We start from the raw sequence: 17,185 nt of genomic DNA on the forward strand, positions 1-17,185 counted from the left end.
TCCCCTTCCCCTTGGAGTTTCAGCACTCACCATGAGGCACCTCCCAGCACCCCCGGAAGATCACGGAGACCCCCAGACTATTACCACTCCGGGGTTGAGCGAGTTGGAGGACGGAAAATGAAAGTCATACTGGGCGCAGTGGCTCACACCCGTAATCCTAGCACTTTGGGAGGCTGAGGTGGGCAGATCACTTGAGGTCAGGAGTTGGAGACCAGCCCGGCCAACATGGTGAAACCCTATCTCTACTAAAAATACAAAAAATTAGCTGAGTGTGGTGGCACATGCCTGTAATCCCAGCTACTTGGGAGGCTGAAGCAGGAGAATCACTTGAACACGGAAGCGGAGGTTGCAGTGAGCCAAGATTGCACCACTACACTCCAGCCTGGATGACAGAGCGAGACTCCAACTCAAAACAAAAACAAAAACAAAATACAAGTCATGAAGGCCCTGGGAAGTCTGCTGAGAAGAGGGTTGTAGCTGGAGAGGCTCAGAGTGGCCATTCTGAAGATGCCCCTTCCCAGGTGTGACGTGGACCACAGAGGAGGCACTCGAAGCAGGTGCAAAGCCCTTTTTTGAAACACAAATCAGCTGGTCCCATTTAAAGGACACAGACGAGGCCACCCTTGTCTAAAATGAATGAAAAGCACCAGGGAGCTCTTGGCTCTCGGGACATGTCATGGGGTCACAGGGTCAGCAGATGTGCATGAGACTTACAGCTGCATGACCTTGAAGAAGGCCTGCTACTTTCTGGGCCTTGGTTCTACCAACTGTAAAATGAGGTCGCTGGCTGGAAGGGGCACTGTGGGCACTCAGTGGGTGTTGATGGCCACAACGGGATCTGGCTCTGCCCATGACGCGGCTGGGCAGACACGGCACGACAGTTGCCCCCCTACCCCTGGGTCCCCATTGTACTCACAGGCCACCTGGACCTCAATTTGCTGCTGCAGCAGGGCCCCCATTCAGTTCTGCACGATGCAACAGTAGAAGCCAGCGTGGGTGTGGTCCAGGCTGGTGATCATATATCTACGGGACAGACAAGACAGCCAGTGAGCAAGTCACGCAGCTGCAGGGGTACAGAGGTCAGATTGGGCTCAGAGGTCAGAGGTCGCCAGGTCACCCTCTTTGGAATAAGAGTACCAGGGAATTCTTGACTCCCTGGCCGTGTCATAGGATCACACAAAGGTCTTTATCAATAAATAGGAGGGTTTCTTCCAAAGCCAATGAGGCCTTTGCTCAGCTGCCTGGGAATTAGCATGCACTTCTCCAAGCAGGGAAGGTGCTGAATCCAAATCCTTGACCCTGAGCCTAGGGCTGTGTCAGCTGTGATGGAAGCAGCTGTTCTCCCTGACCTGTGACTCACATGACTGAGAAAGGTGGGGGCATTTTTTTTTGTCCTTGCACAGGACTGTGCTATGAATATTAGTTGAAATGGATGGAGGTGACAGAAATAGGGAAGTTTACATGTTTTCCCAAATGCTCAGTATCATTCCTTCCTTAAAATTACAGACAACCCCTGATATGGTTCAGCTCTGTTTCCCCACCCAAATCTCATGTTGTAGCTCCCATAATTCCAGGTGTTGTGGGAGGACCAGGTGGGAGATAATTGAATCATGGGAGTGGGTCTTTCCATGCTGTTCTCGTGATAGTGAATAAGTCTCACATGATCTGATGGTTTTATAAGGGGGAGTTTCCCCACACAAGTCCTCTCTCTTTGCCTTCTGCCATCCATGTAAGATGTGACTTGCTCCTCCTTGCCTTCCACTATAATTATGAGGCTTCCCCAGCCACATGGAACTGTGAGTCCATTAAACTCTTTCTTTTGTAAACTGCCCAGTCTCAGGTATGTCGTTATCAGCAGCATGAAAATGGACTAATAATACAGCTGCACTGCAGCTTTTGGGCTGGCGGGGTTGGGCAGAGCCTTCTGAACAAGACAGGCTAGTGTTCCGTGGGCTCTGGGGACAGGATGCGGGACTTCAGGCTGGCCTCTTGAAAGCTCACTCCAGAAACACTCGTTACCCGCAGAGCAGCAGACTCTAGCATTGGGGGGCAGGTGGCTGGGAGCAGGTGTATGTACACTCACCTCTCTGAGAGGCAAGGAGGAGGCAGGTCAGTGAGAGGAGCTTCTGACAGTGGGACAGGAGTGGATGGAGGGGACCAGCGACCAGGGGCTAGTTCTCCTGGTTAGCCCTTGGTGGTCACCTTTCCCATCCCTAGGCAATGGTCCCACAGGACCCTCAGAGGAAGACGGGATGTCCTAGGACACCTCTCCCCAATTCATGGGTATTCTAGGGTTTGCCCAGCTGACCTGGTGGACAAGTTCCTTGATGCCTGCCTCTAGGGTATCTCTAGGTGTGCCAACCCTGGGATGCAGCAGCCTTATTCCTGGAAGATGCCAGTTTTGTTTTATTAATACATGAGATCTGGCTGGGGCCTGTCATCATCATCATCTTCCCAAGAATGAAACAACAACCACCCCTTCCGGAGCACCATCTCTGCATCAGACACCGTATTAAGTACTTTTCATACATTTCTTCATTTCACACAGCAGTTCCCAGCCTATTGAATATCGTGAACCAGTAACACTTAAAAAAGTGGGACCAACATGAGACTGTGAATTTCTTCCTTTGCCAAGATTATTAAAACCAACCAACCAGAAAGCAAACAGACAAATAATCAGGCAACAACAACAAAAACAATTAAAAAGGGATAATATTAAAAAGTGCCAGGGAGAAAAATAAATAGAAATGGTCAGCATTTAATTTAAAAAGGACATTTCTGAGATGACAAAAAACTCCTAATCTCAGCATAAAGGCATTTTTAAAACTTTTTCTCCTTCTTTATATTAAAAAAAAGTTTTTGAAAAAAGAGAGGGGGGTCTTTCATGTTTCTCAGGCTGGTCTTGAATTCCTGGGCTCAAGCGATCCTCCCACCTCTGCCTCCCAAAGTGCTAGGATTACAGGCGTAAGCCACAGCACCCAGCCAATATTTAACAAATTTTTAAACTTAAATTTTACACAAAGCCCACTACCCTAGCCTGACTTTTATGAGGACAGTTGCAAACTGTCATCGGTCAGCATTTGAGAGCCTGTGATTTAATCCCCACACTAACCCTATTAGCACCTTCCTTTTAGAGGTGGAGAAGTTGAGGCTCAGAAATATCTTGTCAGTAACCTGTAAGTTTCACACATTGTAAGAGGCAAAGTCCCACAGAGCCTTTCAGACTGCAAGTCTGGCTGTGAAGCTGAGGTCACATCCCAAGGGCCCCACCCCCCATCCTGGGTCCCTGCAGGCCTGACTCAAAACTGGCCACGTGCCAAGTTCACTCTGGCTCTGCAGCATTTTCCAGAACCTTCTGGCTGCCCAAGCCCCTTATCTCTGCCACCGGCTGCAGCTCTTATCTGTCTCTTGCTACTGTGTGCAGCGTGACGGCGGGGAGAGAGCAGTGCCCAAGCTCTGGCAAATCTCTCTTCCTCCTTTCACCTCATCTTCAAATCCACCCTCAGCCCTCTCTCCTGCTTGCTTGCCCTCTCTCCCGAGGTGAGGGGAGGCCACTGTGGGGGAACTGTCTGGGTCTCTAAAGTGATGGGGTGACCCTAGAGAGGAGACGGAAGAAGAGATGGGCTGGAAAAACTCTCTGCCTTTGGAAATGGAATCAGATATTATTAAAAAGCACCAGAGAGAGGACAAGAAATAGAAAAGGCTGATAAACTCATGAAAAGATGCTCAACTTCTGTCATAGTGAAAGAAATTCAAATCAAGACGACAAGACCATGTTTGCCTAGCAGATCGTCAAAGATTTTCAGATGTGGTCAAACCCAGTGTTGGCAGGAGTGGGGGGGAGGGGAAGTTATACCCGCAGGACCGTTAGTGGTACTGGAAATTGGTCCAGCCTTTGGGAAAAAGTCTATGAAAATTAGAATATGCCAGCTCTTTGACTCAGAGGTTGTGCTCCTGGGAGCTGGCTTTTATTTATGTATTTTTATTTTTTTGAGACGGAGTCTCACTCTTTTGCCCAGGCTGAAGTGCAGTGGCATGCTCTTGGCTCACTGCAACCTCCACCCACCAGGTTCAAGCAATTCTCCTGCCTCAGCCTCCCAAGCAGCTGGGATTATAGGCACCTGCCACCACACCCGGCTAATTTTTGTATTTTTAGTAGAGATGGGGTTTCACCATGTTGGCCAGGCTGGTCTCGAGCTCCTGACCTCAAGTGATCCACCCACCTCGGCCTCCCAAAGTACTGGGATTACAGGCATGAGCCACCACTCCCAGCGAGCTGGCCTTTTAGATACACTAGCAACTATGTGACAAAAAAATATGTGCAAGGATGTTCACTGTAGCATTTGCTTGCCATCGCAGAGACAAACAAACAAAAGCTGGAAGCAAACTAAATGTCCATCAAAATGGAATTGGATCAATAAATGATACAGCAGCCACAGAATGGACACATGTATGAGAAGAGGTAGGAAGGTGTCCAAGACACACAAAGCATGGAAAGAAAGTAAGAGCTGGGGAGGAGGGGAAGGTTTGCAAATAAAAGCACGCGATAGCAAGATGCTAAACAATCTCATAGTTGACTGTTAGGGACAAGAATGATAATATATTCTTATGGGTTGCTGTTCACTGATACAGGCTACCAAACCCTTAGTGTTTTACATCATACAAACTGGTCCAATAAAAATCCCCACACTTTGGGAGACCGAGGTGGGCAGATCACTTGAGGTCAGGAGTTCAAGACCAGCATGGCGAAACCCCGTTTCTACTAAAAATACAAAAATTAGCTGGGTGTGGTGGTGCACGCCTGTAGTCCCAGCTATTCAGGATGTTGAGGCAGGAGAATTGCTTGAACCCAGGAGGCGGAGGTTGCAGTGAGCTGAGATTGCACCACTGCACTCCAGCCTGGGCAACAAAGACTCTGTCTCAAAAAAACCAATAATAATTTAAGTTTGTTGCAAAAATGCAAACAAACAAAAAAAAGAGTAAAGAATAGTGTGATGACATGATACTATTTGCTATGATGCCATTTGGGTAAATTGAAATAGTATATATATATTTCTGTGTATTGTGTGTATACAAATACACAAGCACAAACACACACACTTATAACCACACAAACACACTGGGATAGGCATAAAATTTTTTCAAGATGGATACTCCAGAATGTGTTATCTCCCTTTTGGGAGAGATACCCAGGATGGGGAGGGAGGAAACTTCTATTTTTTGATTTTATGTCTTTCTATGCCATCAGAATTTTCTTTATCGTATGCATATATTGCTTTTATTTTAAAAATAAAATAAAAAGATGCACATTGTGCACATAATTTAAGCATACATTATTAAAAAGGCACCAGGGGCTCATTGGATCTGGATTTGTTTGCTGATGTCAGTGAAGCATGGTGAAATTTAAACTTTAATAAAAGCCCATTTCTTTTTTTTATTTTTATTTTTTAGAGACAGGGTCTCATTTTGTCACCCAGGCTGGAGGGCAGTGGTGAGATCCTAGCTCACTGTAACTTCAAACTCCTGGGTTTAAGTGATCCTCCTGCCTCAACCTTCCAAGTAGTGAGGATTATGTCTATTTGCTTCAGCCAGGAACCCCCAGGTCCAAGTTAGGGTCTAATTAGGGCCACGAGGAAAGCCCATGGGCTGCTGGCCCCTCCCCTCCCCCAGGTCGCCCTCTGTCCCCCTCTGCAGTTGAGGGCAGGTACTCCCTGCCCCAGCAGTGCGGGTACAACCTCTCTCCCGCTCCTCCACCTCCATCTCTTTGGGCTGTCTCTTTGGTGCTCCCTGCCTGGGAGACCTATTTCTGGCTTGTAGGCAACATTATTTAAAGTAACAGTTCCGCCCACTGCCTTTCCTACCAGGGAAACCCACTTCACTCCACCCAAATTGCAGCTCTCATCTCCCTGCCTCCCAGGCGGGTGGAAGAGGCATTTGGCCAGCTTCTCGGTTTGCGAGTCCAGCGCACTGTAAGCATCTCCGATAATGACAGTAACAGCACTCATTATCCCCAACGCGCTCCCTCCTGGGCCACCAAGACACATTCAGCCCACAGCTCTGCCTGTCCCACTCACCTGTAGCTGCCAGCCCAGCAGGAAACTGGCTGAGTCCAGCTCCATCCAGGTCACCCCAGGGGTGGGGGGGTGGATGAACTGTCTCCTGGAGGAGCAGCAGGGCCAGAGCTGAAGGATCCACACCCGATCCACTCAAGAGGAAGTGCAGTGTTGGAGAAGGCACCAGGACTTCCACCCCAGGGAGACTTACACTTGACTTTCACTTCTGTTCTTTCTTAGATGTGTGGCCCCGGCAAGTTATGGGACCTTGCAAGCCTCAGTTACCCTGTCTGTAAAATGGGAACAATGATGGCCATCTTTGATGTGAGCATCCAGAGAGGCCGTGGATACAAATGCCTGCACAAATGCTTGCCAAGTGAGGGGGCAAATGTAAGAGTCATTGGCGGGGAGGCTCAGAGAGGAGGACTAAGAGGGTGAGGCAGGGGTCCTCCCCCTAGAGTGGGGATCCTCTAGGGGCTTCAGCCAAGCACTAGGGGAGCACGGAGTTCCCTGCCTGGCAGATTCCTCGGCTTCTGACCCCCCAACCTCCTATTCACCTCCATGTGCCTCCTCGAGGTGGAAGAGCAGGAACCTGGCTCCTCCAGGGATGAGGAACAGTGACGGTGGCTGGGTGACCTGCAACCTCACTCTATTCAACGAGGAAGAGCTGCTGGGTTGTGGCCTCTGGGAGCTAGCGCACACCTGGATTTACCCACTCCTAGGTCCTTTCGAAGGACCGCTCTTTATTTATTTATTATAGGAAATATATTCACAATTCAAAATTCAAAGAAAAGAAAAAGTACACAGCAAAACGTCTCTCCCACCCTTGTCCCCCAGCTGCCCTGTCATCCTGATCCCCAACACACACAGGGAGGAAATGACTGTCATTAGTTTCCTGAGTGTCTTTTCAGAACTTCTTTATGCAAATGCAAGCAAATACGCATTTAGAATCCCTCCCCATTATAAACAGGAGACATGGCCTCCTGTATGCACTGTTCTGCTCCTTGCTTTGTGCAAGTGACAATATGTCTCAAAAATCTTTCCATAGCTGTGCATGGAGCTTCCTCGGGCTTTCTGACAGCTGCAGAGTATTGAGGAATCTTCTGGGTGGAGGAAGATTTGCTTTCTCCCAGTTCAATGGTCAAAAGCAGCAGGCGGTGGAGAGAGCACCTCACTGGGGCTGGGGGCAGAAAGAGGGCAGTGAAGGAAGATATGCCAAGAATCCACACCCATTCTTGTCATCCCTATCACAGATTGTCCTGATTTTAATCTGGCAGGACCCTGCGGCTCAGTCCACTCTTCGAAGATGAAGAGATGAGCTCAGGGCGGAGGGAGCAAGACAACAGTGGGAGGAAGAGCCAGGACAGATAATTGGATTTTTAGGGTGTGTGTGAGTGCACATGTGCACACTTGTGCACATACATGGAGCACACTCATGCATACCCACCCACGGTGCAATGCACATTCATACATGCCGCGTTGTGCACACACATGCAAACTCATGCAATCCACCTCCCTGCAAACTCATACATGACTGTGCACATACATTTGTGCACACACATGTTTGGATGAGACCTCCTCTCCTCAAGTGAACTGTGCTCAGGTAGAGAAGGCAGGTGGGTCATCATGTCTACTGGGGGGTCAAGGGATCATGTGTGCCTGCTGCCTGCAGGTGTCACCCCAGATGTCTGAGGCCCACACAGGTTCCAGGGACAGCAGTGGGCCACTGAGCTTGGGAACCCAGATTTCCTTGCCTCTCCCCATGGACTTTTGGGCAGCAGGCAAGAGAGGCAGCAAGTGCTGAGCGTGTGCATGTCCGTGCGTGCACGTGCGTGTGTGCGTGTGTGCATGTGTGTGTGTCCTCAGACACCTGTGAGCACACACTGTGCCTGTTCCTGCAGCAGGAAGACTTAGGTGGTGCTCGAGGACCTGGCCACTGGACTGGTGGCCTGCTAGAAAAAGACTGACTGTATCTGTGGGTTTGCTTTTGCAAAGATTCTTCAGGAAATCAGGCAAAACTCTGTCCAGGGCGATCAAAAGGGAAAAGAACATGTACCAGGTAATAAATAATAACAATATACCATTATGCAATTAACAAAATATTATTATAATAAATGTCACTGTTCTAAGGACTTTATAATTTTTAATCACATTGCTGTAATTTTATTTTATTTTTTAAGTTTTATTTTTATTTATTTGTTTTTGAGACAGAGTCTCGCTCTGTCGCCCAGCCTGGAGTGCAATGGCGCAATCTCGTCTCACTGCAACCTCCGTCTCCTGGGTTCAAGCAATTCTCCTGCCTCAGCCTCCCAAGTAGCTGGGATTACAGGCACCCGCCACCATGCCCAGCTAATGTTTAGTATTTTTTAGTAGAGACGGGGTTTTGCCATGTTGGCCAGGCTCATCTTGAACTCCTGACCTCAGGTGATCCACCTCCCTTGGCCTCCCAAAGTGCTGGGATTACAGGCGTGAGCCACCGTACCTGACCTAAGTTTTATTTTCTTTATCATCACCCAGGTATTAAGCCTAGTACCCAATAGTTATTTTTTTCTGCTCCTCTCCCTCTAGGACTTTAACATATCCACTCATCTGATCCTCACAGTACTGCAGACGCACTGCTAACATAAACCTCGGTTCACAGATGAGAAAAACGGGGCCCAGAGAGAGAAAGTAACTTACCCCAGGCCACATAGCTAAGTAAGTAGAATGCTGGGACAGTCTAGCACATTGACAGCATGAACCTCAACGGGATATGTATCCGATGGCTTGGGGTCTCTCATTCCTGGGGTAAGAAGAGGGCAGTTTGGCTGTTTACCTCCTCCTGCTTCACATAGACAGAGGCAGAGTATTTCTGGGCAGGGCCTAAATTTTGATCTGGGCCATGTTTATCAAAAATTGTTGCTAAGTGCTGGCCAGTCTAGTACACTGGAGGCCCAGGAAGAAGGAGCTGAATGGCTTGGGCAGCCCCTTTAGTGGGTCTTTTGACTGTGGAAGGAGAGGCTCAGGCACGGAAAGGGTTGAGGCAAACAGAGCTCAACTGTTCAGTATGATCAAGTGGCTGTAATGTTGAATTTCCCTTCTGGTAGCAGCCCTAAGGATCTGCTGGGGGTGAGGGAAAATGAGAGACAGAGACAGAGAGAGAGAGAGAGAGAGAGAGTCAGAGAGACAGACAGGGAGATCTAGGGAGAGAGACAGGGAGGCTGAGACGGAGAGAGACACACACAGAGAAACAGAGTCAGAGAAAGAGACAAAGAGAGACAGAGGACAGAGACAGAGAGGTAAAGCCCTCTCCCCATGTAGGACACAGCCAGGGGCTGGGTAGTGGGAGAGGCTGGCCGGGGAGGGTAATGTCAGCTGCACCCCGTGGTGAGGACTGGCAGGGCACCTCAGGAACAGCGATGTCTGTTTTTCTATTTTAAGCAGTTTCCGTCATGTGCTGTAATTCCCCTCCCACATCTTCAGTGAGAGTCGGTGACAGGCACAGCCTGTTCTGTGGATGGTGCTTGGGGAAGGATGCTGTGCTCCTGGCTGGGGGGCAGGGGGCCACCATTTGAAGGGGGGTCAGCAGCCTCAGGAGGGGAAGGGTTAGGGGAAGATCCAGAATTGGTTCTGGAGTAAGCACTGGGGAGGGGACAGGCAAGCCCAGGTGAGCTGAGCACGGGGTTCCAGAATCCTTGGAAGGTGGGGGAGGGCCCTGACTTGTCCCCTCCCAGAGGACAGACACTGGGATAGGGAAGGATTCTGTGTCCCTCGGAGGAGGGGAGACTCGGGCAGTGTGTTCCCCTGCCTTCTAGGGAAGCACAGGGTGGAGGGGGGTACCCGCAGTGGACAGAACAGGGAGGAACCCCTGACTCTGACATGATAGTTAATTTTAGGTGTCAACTTGACTGGGCCGAGGGATGCCTGCCCAGACAGCTGGTAAAGGATGGTCTGGCTGTGTCTGCGAGGGTGTTTCTAGAAGAGATCAGTATTTGGATCAGCAGATGGAGTAAAGAAGAGAGAGACAGGGAGACAGAGACAGAGAAACAGAGACAGAGAAAGAGAGAGACAAAAAGACAGGGGACAGAGACAGAGTGGTGAAAGCCCTCTCCCCTCGCAGGACATAGCCAGAGCCCTCACCAACGCGGGAGGGAACCATCCAATCCACTGACGGCTCGGACGGCACAAAAAGGCGGAGGAAGGAGGAATGTGCTGTCTTGGGAGGAGACGCCCGTCTTCTCCTGCCGTTGGACACCAGGGCTCCTGGTTCCCGGCCTGCGGACTCGAGGACTTAACACCCATGGGCTCTCGGTTTCCAGGCCTTTGGGCCCAGACTGAATTACAGCACTGGCTTTCTTGGGTCTCCAGCTTGCAGGCGGCAGTTGGTGTTCCTGGCTGGCCTCCATAACCGCATGGGCCAAGTCCCATAACGAACCTCATGCATCTGTCTCTCTCCCATTGGTTCTGCTTCTCTGCAGAACCCCACTAATACACCGACTGTAGAATATGGGAGATAGGCCGTGTGTGGTGGCTCACGCCTGTAATCCCAGCACTTTGGGAGGCTGAGGCAGGAGGATCACCTGAAGTCAGGAGTTCAAGACCAGCCTGGCCAGTAGAGGTGAAACCCCACCTCTACTACAAATACAAAAATTAGTGGGGCATGGTGGCATGTGCCTGTAATCCTAGCTACTCAAGAGGCTGAGGCAGGAGAATCTCTTGAACCAGGGAGTCGGAGGTTGCAGTGAGCCAAGATCACATCACTGTGCTCTGGTCTGCATGACAAGACTCCATCTCAAAAAAAAAAAAAAAAAAGAAGAAGAAGAAGAAGGTCTATCTCCTATTGGTTCTGGTTCCTCGTAGGGCTGAGCAGGGCTGGATACAGATGTGCCTTAAAGCGGCTGCTCAGCTGAGGCACAACCTGGGGCTTGCACAAGCACCTGCTGCCGGGTGGTTTGCTTCGTAAGGGGAGGAGATGTCTCAGGGCCTGCCTGCCACCACCGAGCCTCCCCCGCTTTGCCAGAAGAGCCCATGAGGCTCTGATTGATCCCCCGGCCCTGCGGTCAATGAGAGGATGGCGGTGTTATCGAGCTGGGGGCCGCTATCACGGTGACAGCTCTGGCTTGCGATGGCTGGGGGAAGGCGTCTGTCGGCCCTGGGACCTTCTGGGCCAATTAAGTGCTCTCAATGAACAAGGATAAGGACTTCATTAAACTGTGATCCATCAGTCCAGTGGTCCCCACAGAGGTCTGGCTGGATGAGAAAGCAAAGGAGAGAGCTGAGGGAGCCATGGAGGTGAGATGAGGGCAGGACAGGGCTGGGAGCCCAAGACGGCTACTCCTCCTGGGTAAGCGGGACTCCCACTGCTTGAGAAAATAAGCAGGGATCCCTCCCTAAATAACAACCACAGTAGCAGCATTGGGCTGTGAGCCAAACACTTGACACACGCTATCTGGTTCATTCCCAGGTCAACTACAGGGGAAGGGACTCCTCTTCCCATTTTACAGCCAGGGGACCTGGGCTCAGAGAGGTTGAGCATGTGGCCTGAAGTCACCCAGCTAGAAGGCACCAAAGTGAGATTCCCTTTCAGGCCCATGTGACCCCATCCATGTTCCTGCCCTATACCCAACCCCCCTGACCTGTCCTGGGGCCCTCGGGACTGCTCTGGAGTAGGTCTTCTCTGCTTGTTTTTGCTTCACATGCCAGAAAGAAATTCCTCTAGGGGGGCTGCCCAGACCTTGCCTTGATGCAGGAGCTGTGTCTGAGCCCAGCTCGGAGAGAGCCACTGCATAGATGGGAGGAGAGTAGGGCGACCCGCGGACATCTCTGCACCATGAACAGCGACACAAGACAGAACTTTTTTTTTTTTTTTTTTTTTTTAAGGTGAAGTCTCATCCTGTTGCTTAGGCTAAAGTGCAGTGGCATGACCTCGGCTCACTGCAGCCTCCCTGGTTCAAGCAATTCTCCTGCCTCAGCCTCCCAAGTAGCTGGGACTACAGACATGTGCACCACCACACCTGGCTAATCTTTGTGTGTATATATATATATATATATATAAAAAATTATTATTTTTAGTAGAGTTGGGGTTTCACCATGTTGGTCAGGCTGCTCTCAAACTCCTGGCCTCAAGTGATCCACCTGCCTCGGCCTCCCAAAGTGCTGGGATTACAGGCATGAGCCACCGCGCCCAGCCAGACAGAACGTTTTATTACTAGGAGCAGAAAGGAATGAAAAACCACAGAAGACAAGCCCTGTCCAGGGTATAAGGAGTTAAAACTCAGGTTTCAGTTTAAATGGCTGGGAAAAAAGAAATGCTGAGATTTGGGGGAGGCAGTGTGGTTATTTTGTTTTATTTTTTAAAAAACAAGAAAACAGAAAAGCAAAATGAGAGAAGCATCTCCTCTCACCTCGATTACAATTGTGCTTTAGAATTTCCTCACTGCTCCCTGCTCCTCTGGCTTGGAGAGGAAAGCCTCGCCATCCAGCTCCCACTCCCGGGGTTGGGGAGGACTCCTTTGTCCCGGGCTCCTGGCACCCAGCTGAAATTCTTTATGATTCTTTTCATGCCAAGGTGGATCAGAAAGAAACCAAATTAAAACAAGCTGATAAAGAGGCTGCATGGAAACCAGGTTTCAGGGAACCAAGGGGCTGGGTCTCTGTGGCCTAATCATGGTGGGCAGCCAGAGCAGCCCCATGGATCCACTTTTCCAGGCTCACTCCAGCCTCCCAGGTGTGCAGGGGAGACTCAAGTACTTCTCAGACTGGGAGAAGCGGCCTCCTAATAAGACCTGCTGAATGCACAGTGGTGCTAGCTGAGGAGCCTCTTCCCTCACAGCGAGTGGGTTCCCTGATGCGAGAGGCCCTACTTGTTTGGGGAAAGCAGGGCACTGGGGCATCCAGGGGCATATTTGTTTCTCAGGGCTGCTGTAACAAAGCACCACGGCCTGGGTGCCTTAAAACAACAGAAATTTCTTCTTCCACAGCCCTGGCTGCCAGGAGTCTGAGTCAAGCTCAGCAGCACCATGCCCTGCATGAAGGCTCCCAGGGAGAATCCTTCCTGCCTCCTTCAGCCCTGGGGGCCCCAGGTGTTCCTTGGCTTGCAGCCACATCACTCCAATCTCTGCCTCTGCCTTCACTTGGTGTTCTCTTCTCTGGGTTTCTATCCTCCCCCACTTTTCTTTCTTAATAGAGATGAGATCTCACTATGTTGTCCAGGCTGGTCTTGAACTCCTGGGCTGAAATGATCCACTTTCTTTGGCCTCCCAAAGTGCCGAGATTATAGCCATGAGCCACTGTGCCTGGCCTCTCCTGTCTTCATAAAAGGACCCCATCATATTGGATTTAGGGACTGCCTTAGTCTGGTATGACCTCAGCTGAACTAATTATCTCAGCAATGACCTTATTTCCAAATAAGGTCACACTCTGAGGCACTAGGGGTTAGGACATCAACATATAGAGGATGATATATGTTGGAGGATCATCAACATATAGAGGATGATATTTAGAGGAGACACAATTCAACCCATAACAGCTGAGGCTTGAGCCGTGGGGTGACTTAGAGATGGGTGGGACTTGGGAGGGTGTGCATGTGTGGAGAGGTGGGGGCTGGGCCTCTCCACCTCCTTCCTGAGGGCAGGAAGGCTCAGGTAAGTGCAGGTGCTGATGGAGGCTGAGGGGGCGAGGGAAGGAAAGGAGGAGGTGCTGTCCAGTGCCAATCCTGAGGGGAAGGCAAGGATGGTTGAAGAGTGCCAGGCATGATAAGTAGATGTCAGAGACAGAGATTCCTCAGACATCAACTGTGGTGCTGGCCAGAGAAAGAGCCTGGCTGGGGTAACGGGGAGGCTGGACTTCATGGCTGGGCCAGTCCCCACCAGGCCTTGTGGGCTGGGCTGAAGAATTTGGGCCTTTTCCTGAGGATAGTAGAAATATGTTGAGGGTATTAACTAGGGCTATAAAACAGAGCTTAGCAAACTATAGTCACGGGTCAAATCTACAGCCACAGCCTCTACAATAGGTGTACCAGGAAGAAAGAGTTCACACATTTTTAGCAAAATATAACAATATCAAGAGTAATGTTTCATGTCAGATGAAAATTATATGATATTCAAATTTCTGTATCCTTAAATAGTTTTACTGGGACATAGCCATGCACATTTGTGGACACAGCGTCTGCAGCTGCTCTCCTGCTGCACAGGCAGAGTTGAAGGTTGCCATACACTGTGTGGCCTGTGAACCCTCAAACATCCACTGTCTGTCCTGGACCAGAAAATGCTTGCCAACCCCTGGTGCAAAATAGGCAGGTTTACATGTGTACAAAGGTCACTCTGACTGCAGACCGGAGAGGGAACTGGAGTTGGTCAAGGCCAAAGGGTTAGAGGCCAATTTGGTCTTTGCCATAGACTGGAGAGAGGTGATGGGGCTGACTGTGTACAATGGTGCTGGGGGGCCAGGGGACAGTGGAAAGATGTCACTGGTGCTAGCATGAGGGGGCACCTGATGGTCTGGGGTGGGTGGCAGTTTCAGTGGGCACAGCCGGCGAGGAGAGGAGGGGTCTGGACAGGTGAAGAATGCAAAGTTGTGTGCTAAAAAGAGGAGAGTGGCTCCTGGCAAGAGAGGGAATGTGGGGCAGAGGGAGGTCTATAGGAGGGGCTTTGGTTTTTAAAGATGTGAGACTTGAGCAGGTTTAAACATTGGCGGTGGGAGCAGTTAGGAGAAGTAGAGGCCGAGAGCAGTGACTCACATCTGTAATCCCATCACTTTCGAAAGCCAAGGCAGGGGGATGGCTTGAGGCCAGGAGTTTGAGACCAACCTGGGCAACATAGCAAGAATCTATCTCTACCAAAAAATAAAACAATTAGCCAGGCATGGAGGCATGTGCTTGTAGTCCCAGCTACTTGGGAGGCTGAGGAAGGTGGATTGCTTGAGACCAGGAGTTGGAGGCTGCAGTAAGCTATGATTGCACCACTGCACTACAGCCTGAGTGACAGAGTGACACTCTGCTTCTAAAAAAAAAAAAAGAAAAAAGAAAGAGGCAGAAAGAGAGGACAAGTGATGGAGCCAGCAGCCAGTTCCTGAGGGCCTGGGGTCCTGTACCCAGTGGAGTGCAGTCCCTGGCAGAAGGAGAGGCCTGGTAGGGCAGAGTTAACTGAAGCAGGGTGGCAGGAAGTGGGAGAAATGAATTCTTTACAATGCTCCTATTTCCTCGTGGAAGGGGGCAGTGAAGGGAGGGGCGTGGGCTGGTGGTTCAAAACAGCATCTGTGGAGGATGAGTAAGCTGACTGGGGAAACTGCGGGAAGGCACAGGTGAGGGAGTGGCTTGAATTTGTTTTCTTTTTGTTGCTTTTTTTTGAGATGGACTCTCACTCTCTCGCCCAGGCTGGAGTGCAATGGCGCGATCTCGGCTCACTGCAACCTCTGCCTCCCAGATTTAAGTGATTCTCGTGCTTCCGCCTCCCGAGTAGCTGGGACTATAGGCACACACCACCATGCCCAGCTAATTTTTGTATTTTTAGTAGAGATGGGGTTTGACCATGTTGGCCAGGCTGGTCTTGAACTCCTGACCTCAGGTGATCCACTCGCCTCGGCCTCCCAAAGTGCTGGGATTACAGGTGTGAACCACTGCGCCTGGCCACTACCTTGACTTTGTACAGGTGCTATCTACACAGGTGGCTGGCTTTCTTCAGCAGGGCTCAGTAGACTTATGGAAGGGGCAAGGTGGGTTGAAAGCTAGGCTGACCCAAGGCTGGGGCTCTTCCAGGAAGCTGTGACAGATGGACCCCAATGCCAGGGGGCTGAAGACACTGGCAAGAGGGAGGCTGAGAGGGTGATGACCAGGTCCACCGGCTGGGGAAGCAGGTTCAGCCAGCAGGGAACTGACGGATGGGGCGGGAGGGCCAGGGCAAGAGGTGGAAGGCGTTCCACAGCCCTGCTGCTCACAGTGAGGTGTGGGGACTGGCCACAGGAGCATCACCTGGGAGTGGGTCAGAAATGCAGAATCTTGGGCCCCACCCCAGACCTGCTGATCAGAATCTGCATGTATGGTGTTCCCAGGGTGAGTCCTTGCACACAAAACTTTACGATGCTCTGTGATGAGATGGTGCCACAGGTGTGAGGGAGACTGGGAAGTCAGAATCAAGGCTTCAAATGGGAAACGGGTCTAGGTGATGACGGAGGTCAGGGTGCTGCCTCATTGGTCCTCAGTTTCCCAGTCTGTGAGATGACTTTGATCACAATCTGATGAAAAGGCTGATCATAGCCCCAAAGAGTCACAGTCTTTAACAACCTTGGCTGTGGCTTCAGACAACCCTTTACTCTGGTCCCAGCTCTGTCACTCACTGAGCACGTGACCTCAGACAAGGGACGGAACCTCGTTATACCTTGGACACTCCATCTGTATAACGGGCAAAGTAAGGACGGCTGTCTTTTTTTTTTTTTTGTGGCGGAGCCTTGCTCTGTCACCCAGGCTGGAGTGCAGTGGCACGATCTTGGCTCACTGCAAGCTCCACCTCCTGGGTTCACGCCATTCTCCTGCCTCAGCCTCCCGAGTAGCTGGGACTACAGGCGCCTGCCACCACGCCCGGCTAATTTTTTGTATTTTTTAGTAGAGATGGGGTTTCACCGTGTTAGCCAGGATGGTCTCAATCTCCTGACCTCGTGATCCGCCCGCCCCAGCCTCCTAAAGTGCTGGGATTATAGGTGTGAGCCACCATGCTCACTGGGATTTTTTAGTAGAGATGGGTTTTCACCATGTTAGCCAGGATGGTCTCGATCTCCTGACCTCGTGATCCGCCTGCCCCAGCCTCCTAAAGTGCTGGGATTATAGGTGTGAGCCACCATCCGGCCAAGATGGCTGTCTTATAGAAAATACAAGTTCAGGCAGCTTGCTGTAAGGCTTGTTTTCAAACACACATTTGTTCCACTGCGATTGATGTATTAGAGAACGATATGAGCATCTGTGGATTTTGCATTTGCTATGCACAATTTTGTCTGCAAGAAGCAGGAGTCAATACAGAAAATTGCACCCAGCTGAGGTGGGATGCACAGTTGTGCACAAAATGCACATGGCTCTGGGGTCCTCAGCTTACTGCAGATGTTACACACCCACACCTGGTGTTACAATTTTTTTTTTTTTTCAATTTCTGACAACCTTCCTTCTA

General features: G+C 50.5%; 1 protein-coding gene across 1 annotated transcript in view; it reads right to left on the reverse strand.

The window, feature by feature from the left end:
- The window catches only part of SDK2 (sidekick cell adhesion molecule 2), a 145,467-nt gene extending 144,493 nt beyond the window's left edge, over window positions 1-974 (reverse strand). Inside the window, exon 1 of the mRNA XM_032179094.2 lies at window positions 917-974. Within this exon, the coding sequence (XP_032034985.2) occupies window positions 917-959 (43 nt within the window). The 5' untranslated portion in view covers window positions 960-974. The remainder of the gene's footprint in view (window positions 1-916) is intronic.
- Window positions 975-17,185: the final 16,211 nt, after the last annotated feature.

The sequence above is a fragment of the Hylobates moloch genome, unplaced genomic scaffold (assembly GCF_009828535.3).
Source record: "Hylobates moloch isolate HMO894 unplaced genomic scaffold, HMol_V3 SCAFFOLD_15, whole genome shotgun sequence".
NCBI lineage: Eukaryota > Metazoa > Chordata > Mammalia > Primates > Hylobatidae > Hylobates > Hylobates moloch.